At 41.9% G+C, this 25,577-nt stretch overlaps 1 protein-coding gene across 11 annotated transcripts in view; it reads right to left on the reverse strand.

Moving 5' to 3' along the window:
* FRYL (FRY like transcription coactivator) overlaps nt 1–25,577 on the reverse strand; it is a 165,607-nt gene that overhangs the window by 65,049 nt on the left and 74,981 nt on the right. For 9 of the 11 annotated variants that reach the window (XR_009558175.1, XM_060278893.1, XM_060278896.1 and 6 more), the window contains exons 10-24: nt 24,582–24,680; nt 24,000–24,101; nt 21,014–21,058; nt 12,854–12,957; nt 12,612–12,720; nt 11,713–11,799; nt 10,864–11,035; nt 8,173–8,305; nt 7,772–7,879; nt 4,353–4,590; nt 2,982–3,167; nt 2,812–2,898; nt 2,282–2,550; nt 1,335–1,530; nt 391–515 (exon numbers count right to left, since the gene is read on the reverse strand). Coding sequence is in view for 10 of the 11 variants with exons in the window: in XM_060278893.1 (XP_060134876.1) it covers nt 391–515; nt 1,335–1,530; nt 2,282–2,550; nt 2,812–2,898; nt 2,982–3,167; nt 4,353–4,590; nt 7,772–7,879; nt 8,173–8,305; nt 10,864–11,035; nt 11,713–11,799; nt 12,612–12,720; nt 12,854–12,957; nt 21,014–21,058; nt 24,000–24,101; nt 24,582–24,680 (2,060 nt within the window). In the remaining variant the exon portion in view is untranslated. The remainder of the gene's footprint in view (nt 1–390; nt 516–1,334; nt 1,531–2,281; nt 2,551–2,811; nt 2,899–2,981; nt 3,168–4,352; nt 4,591–7,771; nt 7,880–8,172; nt 8,306–10,863; nt 11,036–11,712; nt 11,800–12,611; nt 12,721–12,853; nt 12,958–21,013; nt 21,059–23,999; nt 24,102–24,581; nt 24,681–25,577) is intronic. The other 2 variants (XM_060278891.1, XM_060278897.1) reach the window with 1 other exon arrangement.

A 25,577-nucleotide genomic window follows, 5' to 3' on the forward strand; every position in this document is an offset into this window, starting at 1 on the left:
TTCATTATGGTGTATCTCTATTTCTGATTTACTCAAAAATTATGTTGTTTAAAACCACTTTTTTCCTCTCAGTGTCTCTTCACCCCTGCCACTGTTTTAAAGTAACACTTTCCTCTGCTTAGTGGAGAAACTGTGACACACAGAGACCCTTCTTCCCCCCACCAAGGCCTTGCTTTAACCTGCCCATGTCATTTACTACAAACATGAGTTCTCTCCTTTTTCACCCTGCCTCCTCCTTCCCCTTTCTCTGCCTTTAGATCCTTGGGAAACAACCAATGAAAACAGTGTGATGATGTGATATATTGTGTGGTGCTACTTTAGGTAGTATTAGGAGCTTTATAAACGGCCTACTAAATATGCACCAAAATGAAAAGAATGTAAAATGGTTACCTAAAAGCACCTGGGCTGGTCCTGCCAAGGCCCAGCACAAGGGACTCTGTAATTTCCATGCTTTCAGAGCGCATCATTGGAACAATGTGCTTAAACAAGGATGAAGGGGATGGAGCGCCAATTATCTAGAAACAGAAAGAGGATATCAGTACCTACTTAACTATCATAACTCAATTTGTAATGATGTTTATATCATTATAATAAACAAGAACTTATTTTCAAGACAAGGCAATGAATGATGGAAAGAGGTTAAGAGCATCCCACAATTCTCATCTAAATGTATACTGCTAATACAGGGCTTCCCAGCTGCTGTTGGGTATCATCTTTGGAATACTTTCACAAGTAATTATGGTTTTATGATATCTCTAGTATTTCCAATGTATGCTGTTTCTATGCTTCTAACAAAGGTGTGTTATGAAACCTTCGAACAAGCAGACTACAAAGAGGTCCAGAAGAAGTCGTCAGCTTCAAACATTTTTGCTAACAGCTTTTGACAGGCCTCAAATTTCTCTAATCATTTTTCAACCCAACTAGACCATTATCCTTCACAATTTTCTACATTAATGAGTCAACAATGACTTTATATCTAATGCAGACATTCTTTTGTTTGACTCCAAAAGACTGCTGCTTATTATTTTCATCAACTCTTCTAGCTTTTATATTTACTTATTTCTTTATAGGAAAATTTATATCCTGCCCTTCTGCTGCTTATGTTCTATACAGGGCAGCTTACAATTAAAATCAACACAAAATACAACAAAATCTTGGGGAAAAAGAGTGCAATTTATGATTGAGGATGGCTTCAGAGCGGGATCAATAAACCAACCTTGCACTTTGCCATTTCATTTCTTATATAAAAATAAAGGAATCACAGATTACATTGCCTATGCATTTCTGATACTTCAGAAATTTTCAAGTTGCTTAGAAGCACTGAGTGAACATACTTTTGAATCAATGCTGTAGCCACTATCTGGAGTAGACGCCAGCGTCTCAGGAGGGGAGCATCTAACAGAACCTGCAGATGCAGAAGAGGATGCGGAAGTTGCTGCACTGCAGCAAAGAATCAGGTAATTTCTCCAGAGCCCAATATAGGAGTCGCTGCTTATAGCAGTATTTACTTTCTTGGCATTGATAGGGCTGCTGTTTAAAAGAAGAGAAAAGGAAAGAAAATGGATTGTGTTGTTATTATTTTTTAAAGAGCTTTTGTAATGTACTGTATGTCTCTGGTTAATATGATCTCATTATTCAACAAAGATACCACAAAACTAGGAATGTGCAGAGTTTGCCTCCATACATAGTGTGAAGTCTGGCATACGATAAGCCTTCGAAGAAAATATTTACATACTGTTCTTAGGACTGCAGTGGGGAAATCCTCTACCATAGTTTTTCCCAATTCTTTATAAACTCCAATGCTGAATCAACCTTTTAAAAAGTACATGTATATTTTGTTCTAGCTTTCCACATACTTTCAAGAATGCCCTCTGTTTTTATATTGCTTTATCAAAAGAAATTGTTAGCTAGGGTTGCCATATTCCGGGGATCAAAAACGTGGACATGCCCCCACCATCAGGGCACCATCCCTCAGCTCCCTCGCTCGATCCCTCCCTGCCGCTAACCCCTTCCTTTGGTGCTGGCCCACCAAAACAGGACATGTCCGGGAAATCCCAGACGTAAGGCAACCCTACGTAAGCAAGCTAACGTCAATGCACGATGTGCAAGACTTCCATGTTCATGAATGAAACAGGGGGTATTGTTTTTGTTGGTTATTATGGTATGTATTTTTGTCTTTTTATATTGCAAATCACCCTGTGATCTTTGGATGAAGGGTGGTATAACTGTTGTAAGAAAAAGAAAAAGAGAAAGAAAAGGTTATATTAAGAAAGGCACTTACTTTATGTCAACCTGTGGAGACAACAGTTGGAGCCTGGTATAAGCAAACATCCAGGCATAGCTCACGGCTGTGGGGCAGTGCTTTGGAAGATATTCCTGTTTCATAAAACTGGAGAGGCTAATAATCCAAGGGTCTTGACCCTGAGTTACATGTGCAAATATCCATATATGGGATGGGCTGACAACATCAAACTGATGGCTGATAGGAGAGGAGCTCCAGTCAGCTAATGTTTGTAAATCTATTGAACTGGGACAGTACAGTAACGTAGTCTGTGTATATAAACAAAAATAAATCAGTTTAGTACACATGAATTTGTTTTAATGTGTGCCTTTGTGGCTAAGAAAGAACATAATGCTGCCTCTCTCTTAACCATAAATTAGCAAGTGGGCTACAGGATATCCCTTCCCTGCTCCCTCTCCAGCATGGATTCTACCCACTTCCCCTCTGTCAGCATTAACTACAGTATAATCTTATGTTTACAACAACACTAGCCATGAGAACCAGTTTCTTTAAAAAAAAACACACCATACCTGATCAGCACCAGTGAGATGTATGAAACTTTCAAGAATAGATGAACTCAATCTGTCCATTACATCTATTGCCAACTCTTCATCACCCTAAAAATTACAAATACATGTTGCATGACAAAGTCAATGAATATTAAGATAAGACATTTCAGTACATATGGCAATTAGCTTACCTTAGAAATGTCTAGGACTGTGAACAAGGCCCTTATCTCTTTAAGACAACTGACAGCTAATCGTCTAGTGGCAGATCTTGGGCTACAGAGAATGACCAATGCAAATCCTTCTACCACATGGAATACACCTGAATAAGGACTCTTTTCCAAGGGAAGGGTAGAAGCTGTTCCATTGGCTACACCACGCTAAAAGGAAAAACAGGAGTTATTGAACTCAATGGGACTTATTTATCTGTATTAATTATTATTAGCACATATGCTCACTCTTTCCATTTTTATTTTCTGTGTATACTAGGACTACAGAAACCCAGGCAAAATATTGCCGCTAATTACACTATTGTTATGATCCTCCTACTCAGAAGCAGCAAGATCAAAGAAACAAGCAGTACCAAAGCAGTTAAGGAATAAAGGAAAAGGATGGGGAATGCAATCTCTGTACCCCTTACAGCAAACTTTTCTAACATGGTACCTTCTAGATGTACAACTCCCATCAGCCAGCATGGTAAAGTTCAATAACATTTGGCATGCACCATATTGTGGAAGACTACTTTTAAGCCTTTCTATAAGCAAGATATTAAATTGTTTCCTAAACAACTCAAATTCATCCTAAACTTGGTAACATGTTTCTTCTTCTACTTTACTATACCTATGCCATTCTTTTTCTTATTTTTAACCAGTATTTCCATTCTGACTAGTCTCTAGTAACTTTGTGACACTGGTGGGGATTTTTATTGTATTTTCTGTTTTACAATTTACTCGGTTTTACATCCTTAAGATATCTATCACTTCCCTTCTTCTCTTTCCATGGTTCATTTTACATATCATAAATCCCTTACAAAACCTATACCATTCAGTATTCCATTATTGCATCCATTGAAACTTATTTACACTGTTGAATTTATCTTATTGCTGCCAGTGTTTTCAACAAACATTTTCCAATCTTCTTTAAACATATGTTCTTCTTGTTCTCTTATTATATATGTTAAGTCTGCAAGCTGCACATATTCTGTCAACTTAAGTTGCCATTCTTCTTTGGTTGGGACCTTGTTCGTTTTCAATTTTTGGACTAACAAAACACAGGCTGCAGTAGTGATATACAGTACATAAATAACTTTTTTTGACATCTGGGAATTTCAGTCTGAATTATCCCAAACAATAAGAACTCTGGGAAATTACTTTTAAACTTTTATTTTCCCCAATTCATTATGGATCATTTCCCAATACTCTTTTACCCTTTTACAAGTCCATGTGACACTGGTGTTTTGATAAATAGTGAAATATAATGCAACTTAGTCCCAAATAATTGTGAGGCATTTATGGCTGTATTAAGGCATACACGCTGACAATAACTTTGTGCAGCACAAGTTGTACCTGAGCTTCTTGGTTCTTATTTTGCACTTGGACTGCTTGTTTCCACTGATTGATTAGCTGCACTAGCATCTTGACTGCATTGTCCAGAAGTGTTGGATGAACATCAGTGACTTCACGAACAATAAAATATACAAATCCTGACAGAACATCTTCCCTCCAATCTGGAAAATCCAGCATTAATGCTTGCAACGTATTGAAAGCCAGGGCACGCAGTTCCTCATCCATGTGAATTGTCAACCTGTGGGGAATGTAAGTTGCTGTTTAGAACCAAAGGGAAGAGTTAACACATTACGGAAACATGGTTCAGGATGGGAAAGATGGATGGCAACAGTAGCAGGGAGTGTGGTGGGCCTCTGCCTGGCCTCCCTCTAAGTCACTATTGCATACCGTGACAGGAGGCAGGGGAAGCGGTGGCAATCTTATATTAAGACTGTAAGCCACCTTGCAGACCTTGAGTGGAAAGGTTTGTATTCAACTAAGTCCTAATCAGACTAAACCCACTAAAATCAATGAACCCAAGTTAGTTTGCATTTCTTAGTGCAGAAAGTATTGATCAGGTGTGTAGAGATTTTTCCTATTCTAATTAATTCAAGAAGGGTCTGGAAGCTTCTCTGTGTGAAAGAAACAAGCAGAAGGTTCATGATGTTTGGGTTATACCTTAAGAGAAGTTGAGTACAGCTGGCTTAAACTGGTTCTCATATCTCTTCTGTCAAGGTCATGCTGGCTATAAAAGTAAGGCCAGAAGGAGCCTGGGTTTCACTTTCACTTTCTATTTCTTTTCCTTCTGGTGTGGCGTTCTGGTCATAGTACGCTTAATGTTAAGGTTTAGACTTCTTATAAGTTATTGTAAGTTAAAGTTAAGTCTGCTGTAACTGGATTTCTTATGGACAGTGCCAATCCTGAATGTATTGGATTTGTGACCATTATGCTCATTTACCTTCAGTAGCAGTAAACCTCTGCTGGATGAAATACTGTACAATTGCCTCTGGTCTACTTTTTGGGAATCCTGCAATGTGTTTAAGTTTTTACTCTGCTTGGGGGGGGGGAATCTACTCTGGATCAATATTGAGTAAATTTCAATGACAGTCAGGTCCTTTTGTTTATCCTATCAATTGAATGTTTAATAAAAGATATAAAAGAAGAGAAAGGAATTAAAGGATTGATGGTTAAGAATAGTGTATTGAAGAGCAGAGCTTTTGCAGATGATATAATAATTATTCTAGAGGATCCAAAAAATTCTATAATCAATTTGAAAACTAAATTAAAAAGATATGGGGAGGTTGCAGGCTTTAAAATTAATAAAGAAAAAACTAAAATGATTGTTAAAAATTTAAAGAAAAAGGAGTCAGAAGATCTGGAAAAGGAAGCAAGATGGGAAATAGTTAAGAATATAAAATATCTAGGAGTAGTTGTATCAGTGGATAATGTAAAGCTATTTGAAAATAATTATACGAAATTGTGGAACCAAATTAAAAAGGATTTAGAAAGATGGGAATCATTAAATTTGTCAATGATGGGGAGGATAGCAGCGATTAAAATGCTAATCTTACCAAAGTTTTTGTTTATGTTTCAAATGCTGCCGATTATAGGGAAAAATGATACATTTGAAATGTGAAGGAAAGAATTAAGTAAATTCATATGGGGTAAGAAAAAAGCCAGAATTCAGTATAAATTATTGACGGAGAGTAAAGACAGGGGAGGCCGGGGGGTACCCGACCTCAAATTATATTACGCAGCTGTGAACCTCTGTTGGATCAGAGAATGGATTATGTTAGAGGATAAAGAATGTTTGGACATGGAAGGCTTCAGGAATATAAATGGTTGGCATTCATATCTTTTACAAGACAGAAAGAGATATTATAAGGAATTTTCAGACCACATTGTAAAAAAATCATTATTTGAGACATGGGAAGAGTTCAGAAACATCTTAGAACCCTTAACACCTTGGTGGGCATCGCCATTTGAAATGACGACAGTGTGTGGTGGATCTATAAAAGGAAAATGGGTAATAAAAGAAAAAGAACAATACATTTTAAAACCATATAACGAGATCAAAAACCACTGTGCAAGTTGGTTCCAATACAACCAAATTCAAAGTATATTCGCAAAACATAAAGAATTGGGATTCCCGGTGGGAAAATCAAAATTACAAGAAATATTAATTGAAAATGAAGAAAAAATACTAGCGAAATTATATAAGTATTTATTAGAATGGCAGTTAAAAGATGAATCAGTAAAATCAGTTATAAAATGGGCACAGGATATTGGGAGGACAATTTATAGTATACAATGGGACAGGCTATGGGTCGAAAGTATGAGGTTTACTGCATGCACAATAATTTAAGAAAATATTATGAAGATGGCCTATAGATGGCATTTAACGCCAGAAAAGATAAGTAAAATTTATAAAACGGGGTCAAACAAATGCTGGAAATGCCGCGATAAGATTGGAACTTACTTACACTGTTGGTGGCAATGTAAAAAAATCCAAGAATTTTGGAGCAATATTTATGAGAAATTGAAAGGTATACTGAAATATACGTTTGAGAAAAAGCCGGAATTGTTCTTATTAAGCATGATTCCTGAAAATGTACCCAAGGACAGAAGAAATATTCTACTATATGCAGGAGCAGCAGCACGATTACGCATAGGAGAAAAATGGAAGGAGGAGGAGGTTCCAACGGTGTATGATTGGTTAATTAAATTAATAGAATTTATGAATTTAGATAAAATGACAGCCGCTAATAGGAACACCCCTAAACAAAAAGTACAAAAAGAGTGGAAATTAGTAGAGGATTACCTGAGGAAAGAAGGTATAAAATCTGATCTGGTGATCTGTCTAAATTAAGTAACATGTAAAGAAAGCTATTTTGATAGATGATGAAAGAAGTATACCCGAGTGGGGTTGATTGACTAAAAGAAAATAAGAATGTGGGCAAAAAGAAAGGATTTATATAGAAATTGATATGTTAATAGTCGGAAGCTTTTTATATAATTTTTCTTTTTTAACAATTTCATTTTTCTTTTTGTAATTTTTTCCTTTTCTTTTGGTATGTTTTGCTTGAAAAGTTGTTTTTGTTTTTCTTTCTTTTATAATGTTCCTTTTTTTTGTATGTTCCTATTTTCGTGTATGTGTATCTTTTTTTCTGTTAATATGTATTATATATTTTGTAATATTTTAAAGAATGAAGTTCAATAAATATTTTTTTATTCCAAATTAAAAACAAACAAACAAAACTTCAATGGGCCTTCTCTGCATAGGACTAGCTTTGAAGACCACCCAAAAGGTTAAATAATCAACCTATTCTGCCCTATTGCAAAAATATTCATCGTTCAAATAATATATTTATAATTTTAACCACACTTTCTGAAATGCATCTTTAATTAATGGTTCTTCTCATTAAAGGTTCAGTCTCTACCTTGCAAGCAGTTCAATAAGGTCAGTTCTGCTCATGCCATCTGGAATTAGCCTTGGGATAGCAGCAATACAAGTTCTAAACAAATCAATTTTCGGTTTTCTCTCACCCCTGTGAAAATAAAGCAGGTTTAAAATAATCAAAGGAGAGCTTACATAGAGCTCATTAGCATTAGATACATGCATTAGGAATTCAATTGTGGATTTTTAACATTTTTGATGATAAACTGATACACATTTTATTGTAACTTGATTTCTATAGGCACAGTTCTGGAACTGCTAGGCCCTGTTGACTACAGTGGAGCCTAACAATGCTTAACAATGCAGGATCATGCATCAACTCTCTTTCAGATATAATGAGCACTGCAATGAATCAGATATAAGCATGATTAACTCGTTACGTACGTGATCATATCTTCTGGTTCCTTGTTAGACATCTGAATACTAGTCATGCACATTGGCCTTCCAACTTCTTTGTCTAGATGTCTAAGGATACTGTCCAGTGCTTTTCTTACTTGAGGATAGTATATTGACATTCCTGAAGAGGGAACACAGTTCAACAGCGCTTGATCCTCAACTGTGTACTTTAGTTTAACTTTCACCTTTTTTGAGTCATAGTACTCATTTTTGCATTGATCCTGAAGCCACCATTTGATAGTGAATTCCACTGAGGCTTAGTTCAAGTAAGGTATTTTTTAAAGATAAAGGATATTCCAATGAGAAATACATTAGCCTTGGGACAGGCTAATCTTTTAGAACAGAGATATCTTGGTAGTCAAACAAAAACTTTTGGATGCCATATAGGTCCCTCCAACTAGGTGGGGTGTGTTCCTGATACAATTTTGTGCCCTGAAGGTCAACTTGAGGCCATAAAACTCTCTATTCTCAGGGATCCCAGATTTTTCTTGCAGTAGTGTACTTTTGAAGAACTACACGTGCATTAAAAATGCAGTGCATACACGCACACACACACAAACACACACTGTTATAGGAAAATCCTTGGTCTCACTTGGATTGACAAAGACACCAGCCAGGAATATAGGAGCAAAACAGCAGCCTGTAGGTCTGATCTTTATTCAAAAGACTTCCACCCACTACATGGAAGCAGCAGCAAGAAGCCTCGAACAAAGGATGGCTCCAACTTTTATAAGTTTTCCCTTATACCCAAAACACACTTAGTGTTTGCCCCATCTCTCCCCTGCCCTATATTTACAAGTTCCTGGGTTTCCCAGTCAGGTAATCACACTTCTTTGTCCTGACTGAGAACCTCATCCAGGCACCCCCAAAGTCAGCCCTCCAGATGTTTTGGGACTACAACTCCCATCATCCCTAGCTAACAGGATCAGTGGTCAGGGGTGATGGGAATTGTAGTCTCAAAACATCTGGAGGGCTGAGTTTGGGGATGCCTGACCTAATCCATTCCTGGATGGTCTGCTGTTGTCCACGGGATAACTATCTGTCTTAGCACTCATTTGCCAGGATGCCAGTGATTATCTCTTGTGCAAGAGGCTGTTGAGTATGTGATCCCAGGTTTCAGGGATTATAGCTGTCTCTACCCATTTCCTAAGTCCCCCCCTTCGGTAGCCATCTTTTCCCTGAGTAAAATGGAGTTGGAATGGTGTCACTCCGACGTAGGGCTGATTTTATATGAATATTTGAAGGTTTTGCTGCAGGAGGGAAGGTGAATACCCTGTAACCTTGAACAAGATACAATGTAGCAAAACTGTGTAGGTTTTATGGGAATATTTACAAAACTGAATGGTGTCAGTCTGTGGGATGGTCTGGGGGTGCAGTGTTCCGTTTAACTGGAAACAGCCCCCCCCCCCACCTTTATAAAAATTCTGGTAACACATGTCCCAGTCCTTGAGCTTGGAAAAGAGGGTTGGAATTGTGCTTTTCACTGTTTAGAAATACAACAGAACTGTATGAACTATTCCCCACTATGAAGTCACGAGGAAAGCTGGAACCCACCACGCTCAAAGAGAGTGGAACTCTCAACATACTACATGGAACTGTGGAGCCCAACTATTGTGAAACAATGAAGTTAACTTTTGAAAACTAATGAATTACAGCTTTAACAATGTTAGGTAAGGTTTCTATATGTGTGAAAAATTAACTGAACGGTATTTGCATATTTCAAAAATATAATTTAGATGGTAAATAAAATGAGGAACAAGCCTTTTTAAAGCACAGGTCAGATTTGCATCAAAACGTTACAATGTGCTATGCTCATGCAGTGGGTTCCAGTCACTCTTAAAAAAACGCATGTGTTTTAAGGCCAATGAGTATGCTCAGTTGTCATTGGGCTGTTTTCTTATTTTTAGGGATTTTTCCCTTGTGTCTACAGATCTTGGGGTTTCCTCAAAAGCTTGCTAACACCTTCCCTTTGCATGTGGATGGTGCTGGTTTTGGCTACGTTAAGGACTGACATTCAGAGAATGAATGGGCATGGATATGTATTATAAGTTTCTAAATCTTAAACTGGAAAGCTCTGAGCAAGAGAAAAGAATGCATGGTTCATATTTCTACTTTTGGCGCTGTGGGTTTGAACCACAGAGCCTAGGGCTTGCTGATCAGAAGGTTGGCGGTTCGATTCCCTGTGACGGGGTGAGCCCCCATTGTTCGGTCCCTGCTCCTGCCAACCTAGCAGTTCGAAAGCACGCCAAAAAGTGCAAGTAGATAAATAGGTACCGCTCTGGCGGGAAGGTAAATGGTGTTTCCGTGTGCTGCTCTGGTTCGCCAGAAGCGGCTTAGTCATGCTGGCCACATGACCCAGAAGCTGTCTGCGGACAAACGCCAGCTCCCTCGGCCAGTAAAGCGAGATGAGCACTGCAACCCCAGAGTCGTCCACGACTCGACCTAATGGTCAGGGATCCCTTTACCTTTACCTTTTCACTGGTCTTCAATGATGCTTTATGGATTGTGAGAGATATGCACTTCTACTGGCCCTTCCAGTAATTAAAAATACGATCCACAGGCCGATTTAATTTTAAAATGCACTATTAGATTTGTTAAGAAATAAAACACTGCACTTTTTTGTACCATTATGATTCTTATACATTCCATTTCCCCCCTTCAACGCCATCACTCACTAACCTATAACTTTTGCTTCTTCATCTGTCAGAGTTTTATTGAGAAAAATTTTCTTGACCCGGAGAGTGTTTCCTGAGGGGAGTACAACGCCTGTAGTGGGCATAGGCGGTTCGCCATCCTTCTGTTGTAAACTGTCTGCTATCACAAGGAAGACTCTGAGCCCTATATTCATTCTCTGCAGAAAGGGAACATTTATTAGCAACCTAGGCATGATATCGCAACTCATGTTAAGTTACATTTTACAATATGAATATTCTTCTCTCCTTCTGCAGAGGAAGTGCTCAACAGGCCAAACATTCAAAATGAACATCTCCACAAAACATTTTACAAAATGACCATTAAAAGTTTGCTAACCTTTGCAAAATAATGTATTCTAAAGAAGATATCAAAACTCAAGTAAACCAGGAGTGGCCTATGTGATGCCCTCCAGATGCTGATAAGACTACAACTCCCATAAGCCTCAGCCAACATAGCCAATGGTTGGGGATAATGGAGGTTGTAGTCCAATAACATCTCGAGGACACCAGGTTGGCTAACTCATTGGCCTCAAATCAGGTTCTTGTGCTAGTCAATCCCAAAAGGACACATTGCATGCTTGTACCAACCCAGCATCTGGCAGACAAATATGCAGTCAAACTATTCCTGCCTACATGGATTAGGATCATATAAACTCAATAATATAAAGACTGTAAACAGATTCTAGATCTGAATTGTCTGAAAACATCGGTCAAGTTCTAGAATTTCTAAGGAAACCCACTGCTGTGAACCTGCTTCAGAACTGCATATGAAATTGACTGCCTTACAAACAAACTAAAAACAATAAAATTATTTTTAGCTCCAATTTTGTTTTACCTCTGGATTAATAGTGAAGGTTTTAGGTGATTTCCCAACACTGAGAAGATCAAAAATGATTTCTTTCATTGCGAAATCCAAGCGTTCCTAAGAAGAAAATCATGTCTTCGTAAGACTTTTTGTAAACTGTAGCACATAATCATAGCCAATAAAATGAATATTAGAGTTTTGTGTTTTAGGATAACTGGCTCAAAACTAGTTACTGTTCTTAAGTGAATTCTCAATAATGCAGTGTACCAGTATTATTTTTATTTTAATGCAAATTATTTGAAAGCAGTAAGTTTTTCAAATGTAGATTTTTTTAAAATGCTCTACTTCAGGGGGAAAAGAGTTTCTAGCGATGTACGTATTCAAAAGTGATGTGTGTGTGTGTATGTATATGTATGTATGTATGTATGTATGTATGTATATGTATGTATATGTATATGTATGTGTATATATCTTGCAAGCCTGCCAACTCTTTTGGCAAATAAGAGTTATGCAAAGGAAGGATTTTGCTCTTGTTCTTGTCACAAGCCAAAAGCAACAGCAGATTGCAGTGGCTAGAGCAATGGTTTACAAACTGTACTCTGTGGAACCATGGGGTTTCTCAGAGGCTCATTATGGGTTCCTCAATTAAGATATCAGCAGTGGCAGACAGGCTTCACCCATAGACATCTTGCCTATCACCACTGACTAACCCTGCTACATGCAATCAAAGGGGAGCACTGAGTGTGTTCTAGGCTTCCTTTTCAGCTCACTAATGCTTAACATACCCACATAAAGCAAATGTGCATCCTATAACAGGTTTGTAAGTTCTCTGAACCTGCAGCAGGTTCCTTGGTAGGCAATATGGAAAGGTGGCAAATTTGAAAATGGGAGTGTTACTGTGCATTGAAACAAACTGCAGAAGGGCTTACCTGGGCAATGAATTGAATAATTTTTACAAATATGTTCAGAGGTGTGTCTCGAGGGACCACACTGCGAGAGCCTTTTGGGAAAAGTGCCGATACAATGCTCATGAGGCGGCTGCAGAGGAAACAGTTGAGAGAGCCGCACTGAGAAAACCCAGCAAGAGCATTATCATAAAATAGTCACGGTACTTTTCAATTTGAAGAAAGAAGTTACAAAGGTTTCAAATATAGTGAACCAAACTGCTTACCTTTGTGTCACAGTGTTGCTTTCACATTTTATTCTAATAACATAAACCCATAATAATCTATACAGCGATTCCAGTGCAACTCGAGACATTTTGGGATCTTTATTCTGTTAAAAATAATTTTAAAAAAGAGAGATATTATGTTATGTATAGGACTTCATTTAGAATGGATATTTTAAAACACTATTAAAACGCTAATTTAAATAGCTTACATTTCATTATTGGAAATCTATACTGTAACACATTTGTGACCAAGAACCCTTACCACAAACAACATATGCATGATGGGCCGGCTGCCACACAGGGCTTCTAGGAAATGATGATGTGACATAAGCTTACCTCCTCTCAAGCACCAATGCAAAGCAGAAGGATAATCACAGGCCTGCCCTTCTACAACATTCAGTGAGCAAGAGCAAGTGCAGTGGTCCAGAGCACTTTCTCCACCCCATCCCATGAAAACTGTACTAGTTGAATCTGAGTCCAGGTTCTAGGAAGGCAGGAGTGGTATTCTGAGCTGGCTGAAGCACCCATTCCCCATTTCCCTCTTGGTCTCTTCTACTTTCAAGTGCTTGGGGGCTATGTTGTAGCCAGAGTGGAAGTGCCACGTGCATTGGAAGCAGGAGCATTCCTCTTCCCCTCTCCTCTGCCAAGAACAGAAGCTGGCTGTTCCTTCCACAAAACAACTGCTTTCAGTCCGATCCTGGTTAATAGGTTCTATGAAAATTACTCCCAAGTATGTGTGCACAGAATTGTAGCCTTAGGGTGCAAGCGCACTTAAGTCCCAAAACTGAATGGGACTTACATCTAAGGAAACAATCACAGGAACAGCTTATTAGTTGTTCTGAGCCAGTGAAGGAGTGCCTTACAATTCTTACCTCCCTTGCTCCCTGTACTCTTAACTCCACAGGGTTCCCTTCACTCGCTCACCAATAAGCTACTTCTTTTGTTTGGAAATGAAACTATAGAGTTCTGACACACAAAGGACATTTTAGACGGTGGGAGGCTCTTGGCTAGGAAGCCTGATATGGAGAGCAGCTGTAATTTAGCAGCCATATCTTTGGTGGAAGTCCTTTGGTTAGAATTATTCTACATACAGTGGTACCTCGACTTACGAACGACTCGACAACCGAATTTTTCGACTTACGAATGGGGGTAATGGCCACGCCTTACGAATGTCTCGACATCCGGGGGGGAAACCGTGGCGGTTTTAGATAGGGATTTTTCGACTTACGGATTTTTAGATAGGGTTGCTTCGACTTACGAATTTTTCCGTTTCCAGTGCATTCCTATGGGAAATCGTGTTTCCAATGGCGTTTTTCTACTTATGAAGGTGCCTTCAGAAAGGATTAAATTTGTAAGTCGAGGCACCACTGTACTTATCACATTCACACTGAGACAACCTCACTAGATCTCAATGCTGACTTTGTTGTGCAAAGCCCTAGTATGTTTAAATCACACATTCCTTGTCGTTATTTGCTTGCTTGTCGTTATTTGGGTCCATTAGGTGGACCCAAACTATGTTAGCTGAACTTAAGTATCACTGAAATCAACCAACTCAAACTTCAGCTGCTGTCACGGTGGCCGGAATAGGCTACTTCAGAGTAACGACTCTACACAGCTCTGCATTTTATCTTTTATTGGTGCTGAGTATTTACAGTGCTGATGGCAGTGCTATTTACAAAGAAACATCTGTTCAGCTTGAATCAGAACCTCCAAGTGGCTTTTGGCGCGTCTTGCGCCAGCATAACAACTTGGGGAGACCCATCCTCTTCCCCCGACGCTTTCTGCGAAGTTCCGGAGTTGGGGGGACTGGTCTGCCCCCCTTCCTTCCCCCTTCCTGTCCCACCTGGGACGATGGCTCTTCTACCCTGCCAGAGCCTTGGACACCACTTCCTGTTTCCCCACTTGAGCTGGAGCTTTCCCTCTTTTCAGCCTCGCTCGGGGCTGGGCTGGAACTCAGGAGGGGAGGGGCTTCGCGATATCCCTTGCCCCTCACATCCACCCCCCTCCCAGGCCCCCCTTCTCCCCTCCCGAGAGGCTGCACGGGTGTCGGTGGTGACTGAAAGCCTAAAAACTCCGTGCTGTCCGAGCCGGTTGGTGTAAACACCTCCCCCCAGTCCCGTTGGGCCCCCTCCTTCCTCCTGGGGAGAGGGAAAGCCCAAAAAGTCCGTGGCCTCAGAGCTGGTGGGGGTGAAAATCTGCTGCCAGTCCACTTCTTCTCCTGACTGAATGGACCTCGGAGATGCCCATATCTCCTCCTCCGTGTCCTCAAACTCTGCTTCCCATCTCCATGGTGAACTGCTTTCCCCCTCCTGTGCTTCCTCCTCCTCCCACTCCCGTTCCATGTGCCAGGGCTTGGGCCTGTGTGGGAAGAGGGCGTGGAATTCTTCCACTAAGAATTCCTCCTGTATCTGGGTGGCTGGGACCCACTCATTTTGGGATGGCGGGGCGTCCTCCCATGCCATGAGGTACTCCAGGCCCCCCACCCCCCTTCGTGAATCAAGGATGGCCGTTGCTTCATTGAGTGGCTCCCTGCCTCCACTCTCCCCCCCCTCCCTCGGGGGGCTGTGCGCTGCCTCGGAACCTGCTACTTTCCCTGTACGGAGACAGCAGCGATCTATGAAACACTGGGTGCACCCTCATGTCCTCTGGCAGTGCCAGGCTGAATGCCACCGGGTTTACCTGCTGCGTGACCGTGAAGGGGCCCAACCTTCTGGGTGCCAGCTTCTTGCACCTCCCTCTGGTGGGAAGGCCCTCCGAGGACAACCAAACCTTGTCCCCCACCCTGATGACCTCCCCCGGTCGCCTGTGGCGATCTGCCCCCTTCTTGTACGCTTCCTTGGCCCTCTCCAAGTGTTCTCTGAGCTGCTGGTGCACCGTCTCCAGTTCCTCTGCCCAATCCTCTGCCTGTGGGCCCTCCTCCTCCTCCTCCTCCTCCCCCTCCCTCTCCGGGAAGGATCTGAGGTCGCGCCCGTAGTTGGCCTTAAAGGGCGACACCCCTGTGGAGACGTGCACCGCATTGTTGTAGGCAAATTCTGCCAGTGGCAGGCGATCCACCCAGTCCGTTTGCCTCTGGCTGACGTAGCATCTCAGGTACTGCTGCAGAATGGCGTTGACCCTCTCCGCCTGTCCATTGGTCTGCGGGTGCCGAGCCGTCGACAAGCTGACCTCCACCTGCAGGAGGTTCATGAGCCGCCTCCAGAACCTGGAAACAAATTGGCGGCCTCGATCCGAAATAACTCTTAAAGGTAATCCATGCAGTCTGAATACGTGGTCAACAAACAGTTTGGCTGTCTCTTCTGCAGAGACCGCCCTGGCACACGGTATAAAATGGCACATTTTGGACATGAGGTCCACCACCACCAACACTGCGGTCTTGCCCCTGGACGACGGCAGGTCTGTGATGAAGTCCATGGACACTACTTCCCACGGCCTGTGCGGTGTGGCTAATGGCTCCAGCAACCCTGCTGGTGGTGCTCTGACCACCTTTGCTCGCTGGCAGGTGTCACAGCCCCTTACATAGTCCCGAACATCCTCCCGCACCCCTGGCCACCAGAAGTGTCTCATGACTAGGTGAGTGGTTTTGTCCCTTCCAAAATGACCCGCCGTCGGGTTGTCGTGCATCTGCTTGAGGACCTTACCTCTGAGCTGGTTGGTGGGCAGGTACAGGGCTCCCCTGTAAAAAAGCAACCCCCTCCTTTCCTCAAAGTCTTTTGCCTGCTCCCTCCCCCCTCGCAGCTCTCTGAAGATGCGGGTGGCAAACTCATCTGCTGCCGTCAGTGCTGTGAGTTCTGCCTCGCTCACCACTGCTGCTCCGCAGGACCATGCTGATGGGGGGAAAATGTGCCGGGGTGCTGGTGGCAACTCCTCCTCCATGTACTCCGGCTTGCGGGAGAGGGCATCCGCCCTGACGTTCTGCTCCCCCGGTATGTAGTGGATGGAGAAGTTGAAGTGCGAGAAGAACTCTGCCCACCGTATCTGCCGCTGGTTGAGCGGTCTGTGTACACCTGAATGGGGTGCTTGGCGCCCACCAGGAAATGTCTCCAGTGTTTAAACGCCGCATGGATCGTGAGAAGTTCCTTATCAAACACCGTGTAGTTGCGTTCTGGCTGTGTCAGCTTTCTGGAGAAAAAGGCACAGGGTCTCCACTCTCTGTTGGCATCCAGTTGCAGCAAAATGGCGCCCACAGCTTTGTCTGAAGCATCTGTCTCCACGCGTAGGGGCGCATCCTGCACCACGTGGAACAGGTTCTGGTCTGAAGCGAACACCCTCTTGAGGCTTTCGAACGCTGCTTGCGCCTCCTGTGTCCACCTGAACTTCTGCTTGCCTCTCAGGCAGTCGGTGATGGGAGCCGTAACCCGCGAGAAGTTCTTGATGAACTTCCTGTAGAAGTTGGCGAAGCCCAGTAGGCGTTGGGCATCTTTGCGCGTCCTGGGGCTGTGCCAGTCCAGGATGGCCTGCACCTTGTCCTTGTCCATTGCTAGCCCCTTGTCTGACAGCTTGTAGCCCAGGAAGTCCACCTCTTTGGTGTGAAACTTACACTTCTCCAGCTTCACATATAGGTGGTGCTCCTTCAGGCGCTGCAACACCTCCCTGACATCCTTTACATGCTGCTCGGGGTCCTTGGAGTATATGAGGATGTCATCTAGGAAGACCAAGCAGTTTTTTGAAGAGGAGGGATCCCAGGACGTGGTGCATGAAGGCCTGGAAGCATGCTGAGCCCCCTTGCAAACCGAAGGGCATCACCAGATATTCAAAAGAGCCCAGAGGCGTGAACATCGTGGTCTTCCACTCATCGCCTTCCCGGATCCTGATCAAGTTGTACGCCCCCCTCAGGTCGAGCTTGGTGAAGATCTTGCCCCTGCGTGCCGCTGTCAGTAGATCGTCCACTCTGGGCATTGGGAAAGCCACCGGTTCTGTCATGTTGTTCAGGCGCCTAAAATCCACCACCAGACGGCGCTGTGGCGTGTCTTTCTTGTCCACCCAGAATACCGGGCTGCCTCCCGCTGCCTTGCTTTCTCTGATGAACCCCCTCTTGAGGTTCTTGTCTATAAACTCACGCAGATCTTCCAGCTCCTGATCTGACATGGAGTACAGCTCGGCTGGGGGTAGCGTGGCCCCCGGCACCAGGTTGATCTGGCAGTCAAACGACCTGTGCGGGGGTAGGTGGTCGGATTCTGCTTCACTGAAGACCTCCTGCAGGTCCCAGTACGGCTTGGGTATCGCCTCACCCCCCTTGACGTGCATGGTGGCCACCGTGGCTATTGGAGGCCCCTCCCCTGGTTGGTGCTGCATGCAATGTTCCAGACAATAGTCGGAGCCAAACGTGATGCATCTCTGGTGCCAACTGATGGAGGGGTCATGGCGCGCCAGCCAGCTCATGCCCAAGACGATGGGGGGGTCTGAGATGGTGGTGACGTTGAATGCCAGTGTCTCTGAGTGTCGTCCCACCGTCATTCTCATGGGGGGGGTCTGGTGGGTGATGGCCCCTCCCAGCAACTCCCTGCCGTCTATGGTGGAGACGTGCAGGGGGAAATCCAGCTGCAGGAGTTGGATCTGGTGCTCTTCTGCAAAGTTTCTCGAGAAGAAGTTGGCTGATGCACCACTGTCGATTAACGCGAGGACCGTCAGGGGATAGCCATTTGGGAGCGTTAGCGTCACTTCTAGAACCACCCCTGCTCTGGGGGTGGGGGGTGGGCTGGCGCTGCTCCTCGCTGTGCGGGTGGGCGGGTTGGGGCCGGTTTGTGCTAACTGTGCCTGGCTGCTGCCCCTTGTCTCCTGCAGCCAGGCTGTCTCGTTTCCCTGCTGTGGTGCTACGTCAGTGGGGGAGGGCACAACCGTTCCCGCCTTTCCTTGCCACTCCCTGCGATGTGGGCAGTCCCTGACGCGATGCTGGGGGGAGTTGGGACTGGGCTGGAACTCAGGAGGGGAGGGGCTTCGCGATATCCCTTGCCCCTCACAGCTGCACTGAAATTTTAAGTGTAGCTAACTTAGTTTGGATTCCACCCTACACTATTATAGTTACATACATACTAATGCACTGGGGGTGGATTGTGGGGTAAATGAATTAGAGGTTAATTTTCTCCATTTTCAGCTCACTCCAGTCTGATGAACCTTTCTGACAAAAGACACCCACCAAAATCCAAAATAAGGCATTTATCACCAAAGAGTAAATAGTGAAAATTTAGGCAAATATTTTAGCAAATATTTGGGGGGGGGGGGTAAGAAATAGCTCTTTGTTTGCAAAGAGCTAAGGTCCCCCAGTGTGCTGCCAACACAGAATAGTTGACAGTTCTCCCTTTTTCATGTTTTTCCTTAGGAGGGACAAACTCAGGTGCATCACTTAACATATTCAAGAAGAAGAGTATTAATTTTTCTTACTTCATAAAAATTCATGGGCAGCCATTCACTGCAGAGCAGAAAAGACCTTATCAGTTTAGGGGGCAAAGGAGGGGATCTGAATGCTCAATAGCTTAGCAAGCTGCTAGCTTCCTAATGTTGTCTGCAAGGCTTCGGGTGGAGAGTGGGAGCTATTAGAGGCCTCAGCACCTGATGTGGGTGACAACAAGCAAGCTCCAAGCTCCTGCTGCTCTCTAGCAATGTATTTAACGCCTAAGCAGATTAAGAAATCTGCCAACTTAGCATGCTTTTTATTTCTCTTTGGGAGACACCAGCCAACAAGGCATGTGTAAAGCAACTGACTCCATGATTCACTTAATCCCAGCAGGTTCTGCTCCACTATGTACTACAGGGAAGAATTGTACAATATCTAGTCCCAAGTACCTCCTTAGTTTCCACATTAGTTCACTCTTGAACATTAAAACTTGAAATGAGATAACAAATACATTATTGATGAATGGAGTGTGTGTTCATGCCTGTGAGAATGGGTGAAGGGCATGTGAGAGAGAATGAATGGATTAATGTGAGACATATGTGTCTTGTTTTTTATGTGCACTTACATGTACAATGGACGAGTCTCAGAATGGATGGGGTGTACGTAAGAGACAGAATAGATGATGGATGGATGGTGTTGTGCGCTTGTGTATGTGAATGGATAAACTGATGTGTGGCAAGAAGAAAATGAATGAAGAATAAATGGTGTGTGCGTGTGTGTGCATGTGTGTGTGTGTGTGTGAGAGAGAGAGAGAGAGAGAAGGCAGTGATGATATGGGGGCATCAAGTGACTCTGGCCCCACCTACTCCTGGCATGCAGCAGACAGATTATCCCTGAGAGAATGTGGCCCTTGACAAAGGGCAACCACTCCTCATTTAGAAACTAAACTGCTAACAACAGCATTCCAAGAAATAGAGATTAATAGGAAGCCTATATTGGTTCAATCCTCAGTACCATTCTCCCACTGATGTCTTTCAAATATTTTCAATAAGCTCAGAGCAGATCCACAAATAAAGTTACGTAGTTTTCATTCTTGATTAATGTAGACATGCTTTGCTTCACTCCCCTGCAATTGATCCAAGTCAAACTACGTATAATGAATGGTGGTGGTTTTTCGTTATACTTACAAGCTACACACTGAATCGGGGACCTCGGCATCATAAAATGCTCAGTTCAATCCAAAGCACAGGGATGAATAGAGCAAAGATTGGGAACCTGTGGATCTCCAAAGGTTGATGGACCTCAACTCCCATCAGTACTAGCCAGCATGGCCAGTAGTCAAATGTAACGGCAGGTGTAATCCAAGAGCATCTGGAGAGCCACAGGGTGCCATATCTGGAACAGAGGATGCAGATATGAAAAATCATGCACATACCTCCTCATTCTTACAATGCCCCTAGCAAGGTCTACATGTTGTCATATTGACTAGGAGAGGAGAAAGGGAGAATGTGGTATGAAAGCCATAGCTTTCTCTCCCTGAGATAACATATTTCTTTGTGCACTCACATACATGAAGCATTTTTAACAAGTGCAACAGGAATGTATTTAGCGTTAAACTATACCACGTGTGCAGCTGTTTCTTCTATCCACTGAAACTAAATTACTCCTGATTTTCCTTTAAAAGATTAGCTACTATTTCTGCAGTTGCTTCTTCACACTGTGATTGCAGTTTGCATACAACCAAACAGGACATACAATGCAACAATCAACCCCCCAAAAAAGTCAGACCAAGCTATTTCTTACTTTGCTAATACAACATATTAACTTACCTGGAGAGTTTCTATTTGTTTTCTGATACTGTTGTTAGATGGCATCTAAATAAAGCAATGCAAGACAGCAAAACATAACAAACATGAGAACGGGAAGCACATGCATGTTAGATGAAAAAATAAAATAATAAAAAGCACAAACAGAAAGCTGCTTACGGGGGCTCTATTCAGCAGAAACACTTTTCTTTTTGCAGATAAGACACCACTGCCAGACACCTGCAATAGTGGTGTGGGATGGAGAACATCATCTTCCTCCTCCTCCTCCTAGTGGCAATGGTGTTGCTCACCAGAACAAAGATAGGGTTGAGTAGGAGGGTAGTGAGGCTGCCACCTCCAACCCAAAGGTACCTGCTCTCACCCTGTAAGTGGCAGCACCACTGCCACCAGGAAACACTGCTGCCACTCTGTCCCAGCCTTATGCTCATTAGCTCGGACTGCAGAATTGAAGGGAAGCATACTCTGGTCTCTGCCATTAGTCAGGTGGCCACGGCAACTTGAAGGCTCCACTCCTGCCTTCCAGTAAGAACATCATGCCAAAGGGGTGACCAACCTAGCTTCATTCATGAGCCAAAGGAGCTACAGACCATTTGCTTCACTCCTCCTTCAAGGAAGAACACTCTGTACCAGCTGCCAGTTACCCTAGGGCTGCAGAACCATAGGAAGATATACTCTAGCCTCTGCCATTAGCCAGGGCACCAAGGACCACTATATGTTTTTTTAAAACATAAATGAAAACCTGCCTTATATTTTCAAATTATTTCTGAAAGTGGAAAAAATTCAAATCAATTGTTATATGCATTTGCCGACTAAAAAAAATAGATCAAAATCTCAATATACAGCAGGAATATTGCTGTAAATTCTAGTATGAAAGTTTGAAATCTGAGATGAAATCCTCAAATACAGTTAGTACTGTAAATGTCATGTGCCATTTCTGTTGAACAGAGCCCCATAATAAAATGTTGTGTTGTTAAGGATCAACAAAACTATGTTAAAGTATCAAACACATGCTTTATGATTTCTAATTAAAGTCCCTAATAACAGAAATTTTGTGCATCCGTTGCCAGCAATAAGGGTTTTTCTAAATAAAAGAAGTGAAAGATACCAGCACCCCCCCTATATGCTACACAGAGAAAGCTTCAATAGCAAGTAGACAGAGACAAACAAAAAGTAGACATTGCAAAATAGCTGCAAATGTGTAAAGGAAATCGACAAAACCTTGACACGATATAAAATTATATGTGGAGATGATCCTACGATAAAACACCTAGCTGCTAGATTTTGCATGTTTCACTATTATTTACGTAGTTTAAAATATAGGTACAATTCTGAAGTTTTCACAAAGGCAGCTGCAAGAAACACTTTTAACAAGATGAAATACAAGACTCCAGTTGTTAATATCAACCTATCACCAGCAGAAATTCATTAAATATTTTGCCTTATTAAATCCATTTTATCAAAGGATTGGATGTATTTGTACATCAATGAAAATCTATATACTCTGTTAAGTCCTTTGAATTCAATAACAGGGAATACATGTTTTCAACTCTTCCATTGAAAAAGCATGACTCAAAACTGGTCACCTGTGGCCAATTTCACCATAAGCAAGTCTTTGGACCATACCCTAACAGCATGGAAATGGCATGTTTGCTATGCCCAGACAACTGAACCCACACCATTCTCTATAACAAAGTGATATAGAAACCATGTAGGAAGGCAAGACTACGCTGGAGAACCATCTTATATATAACCATTCGTCTGTGATGCTCTCCCCTCCCTTGTTGTCTTAGATGGGTGAACATAAAGTGCACTTTGATGCATGCACAGGGTGATATCCCCCTCTAGTGACAGATATTCATGCCTCATGGAGCATTCAAGAAGGCCCCAGATCATGAGCATAATAAATTGGTCACAAATGGTTTGTTGCCTGAGCAATTTAAGTTGTGCTGGGCCTTGGTGTACCTTTAATAGTTAACTTGCAAATAGCTAGGATCTCAATGCGTAAGTTATTTTGACTAATAAAATTAAGCAGATTGAAAAATTCACCACACTGGAACAAATATAGTTTCTTGGTTTGGTAGAATTTCAGTAATTAAAATGAAAGTCCTCCCAAATTTTATTTTCATCTTCCTAGTTTTAATGATTCTCATTCCACAGATGTTACTCAGTAAGAGTCAAACATTTTAATCACCTTTTAATCACCAGAGAATTGGCCTTCATAAAATGCAGAAACTGAGGTTAGAGGGTTTGCAGGCACCAACATAAGAATTGTGCATTGGTGGAAGAAAGAATGGAAGGAAAGACATGACGCAGAGCAAGAAGGAATATGATTTATCTCGAAAATATTGTATTTAAAAAACAACAACAAGATACGCAAAACAATATCAGGTATTATTAAAATTTGGTCGAATCTTTATCCCAGAAATTTCACCTGAATCTCCTCAAGTTTACTTTGATTTTATGGAATAAGTAATTTTACTGGGTGGAAAGTAACGTATCTCAATATTAATGCATGTAGCTTTTTGACATTTGATCAGAGCAAATAAAAATTTCTGGAATTTATATCGAACATCAATATTTACAAAGCTAAGAATATGTTGTTGTATCCAACTAAGTCATACTCAAAGCAGACTCAGTGAAATCAATGGGCTTAAGTTAGTCAATGGGTTTCAACAGATACAACCCATGATATGATTCAAAGGCATGAGATTAGGAGGAATCTGACAGTTTTTAAATCTCTATTATATAATGAACACAGTTAAAAATATTATATCAAGGAAATATGCAGTATTGATAAATATGGACTGTAAGGAGGATAAGCAACAGTTAAAGGGATAAATAAAATCACAGAGAATCAGGACTGAAATTATGCAGATTTCATTTATTTTGCTAAACATGACGATAAAGGGGAAGTGTCATTCTGCTGCATGGTGGGGGTCTGCTGCACTCACACAGAGACATTCACAAATATTAAGAGAATTGTCCTTACCTTTAAATGGGACAAACAGTTCTGCAGGAAGATATGCCAATTATTTAAAAAAAACTGCTTCTGACTGACACACAACAAGCAGGTGATCAGTGGATACAAAGCCTGTTTGAGGAGGAAAATAACTTGTCAAATTTATCTTTCAGAATTACGTAAGAGAATAATTGAAAGATTTCCACACAGAGTTACAGAGTTCTGCGGTTTAAAAAGCTGTTTCACTAAACTTGGGGAGGGGGAATAAATCAAACGATCCTCAAATCAAATAGACTACTGCTTACTGCTCTACTTCTCAGTCATTCAACTTCTGAGTCCTATGTCGCTGGCAATTCCTGATATCTATGTGACTACTAATCTCCTAGTAGTGCAGCATTAAAACTGCTAGCACATTTGCAAAGCTAAGTGGGGCTCAGTAGGGTTTCAAATTGAATGGGGGGCTGAATGTTGAGATTCCTGCAATGCAGGAAGTTGGACTAGAACACCCTCAGAGTCCCATCCAAGGCTACAATTCTTTGGTTCTATGCTACTTTGCTAAATTGCATGCATGGGTTCTGGACAAATACTCAAAACATAAACATTTTCAAATACCAATGAATGCTTCTTTCTTGAGCTCAGGTCAAAGGTAGTCTGGTAAAGCATTTCCACAAAGTTTTTCAGACATGGCACATTCACTTCATTTTTAACAGCCTAATGTCGAATAAAGAAATAGACCAAAAAGAACTCTTTAGAAAAGGAAACAAAGACAATGAAATTCACAACATGATAAAAGGCTCTGAGAAATAAGCATTTTAAAACACCTTACAGATTTCATTTAAGTATTGCGGCTCATATGAAATGAATGTGCAATAAATCACGCAGCACTAAAGTTAGTCAAGCAATAAACGTTTACATGTAATTAGGTTTAAAAATAATACAACCCTATCAATGGAGAAAATTGATTCTGAATCACAGGCTCTTGTATGCTTCATTCCAATCCACAAATCAGGACCACCAGGAAGAGGACAGGATCTTATCAAAGTTGTACTGCATTTTTAAAGTGCTGGATCTCCCTGACATACCTGGCTGATACCTAGAAATGATGATATATGCTGCGGCTTGGATCAGATCCTACTTTATCCCCATGGTATGGCTCCACATATGGCCAAGACTCTCACTAGGTTGAAGTTAGTCTTAGTATGCAATCTCTAAAGAGGCAGCTGCATTTATATTAAGGCTATCAAGATCTTTTAGTTGGTTTTAATCAAGACATCAGCTGAAATTTACATGCATCCACATACATAAACAATACTTTTTTTTGAAGATCCTGAATCAACAGAGTTCTATTTTACATAATAATAAAAAACAAAATTGAAAACAAAGATTTTCCGTGTGCTGCTCTGGTTCGCCAGAAGCCAGCTCCCTCAGCCAATAACACGAGATGAGCGCTGCAACCCCAGAGTCGGTTACGACTGGACATAATGGTCAGGGGTCCCTTTACCTTACAATTTTGAAAAAATGATTTTGCTTTCATTTAGATTGATCAAAAAAGAGAAAAGGAAAAAAAAATATTTATTTCACCAAAGTTCTTTGGTCTTCTTTTGTTTA

This window comes from Zootoca vivipara, chromosome 9 (genome assembly GCF_963506605.1).
Source record: "Zootoca vivipara chromosome 9, rZooViv1.1, whole genome shotgun sequence".
Classification (NCBI taxonomy): Eukaryota; Metazoa; Chordata; class Lepidosauria; order Squamata; family Lacertidae; genus Zootoca; species Zootoca vivipara.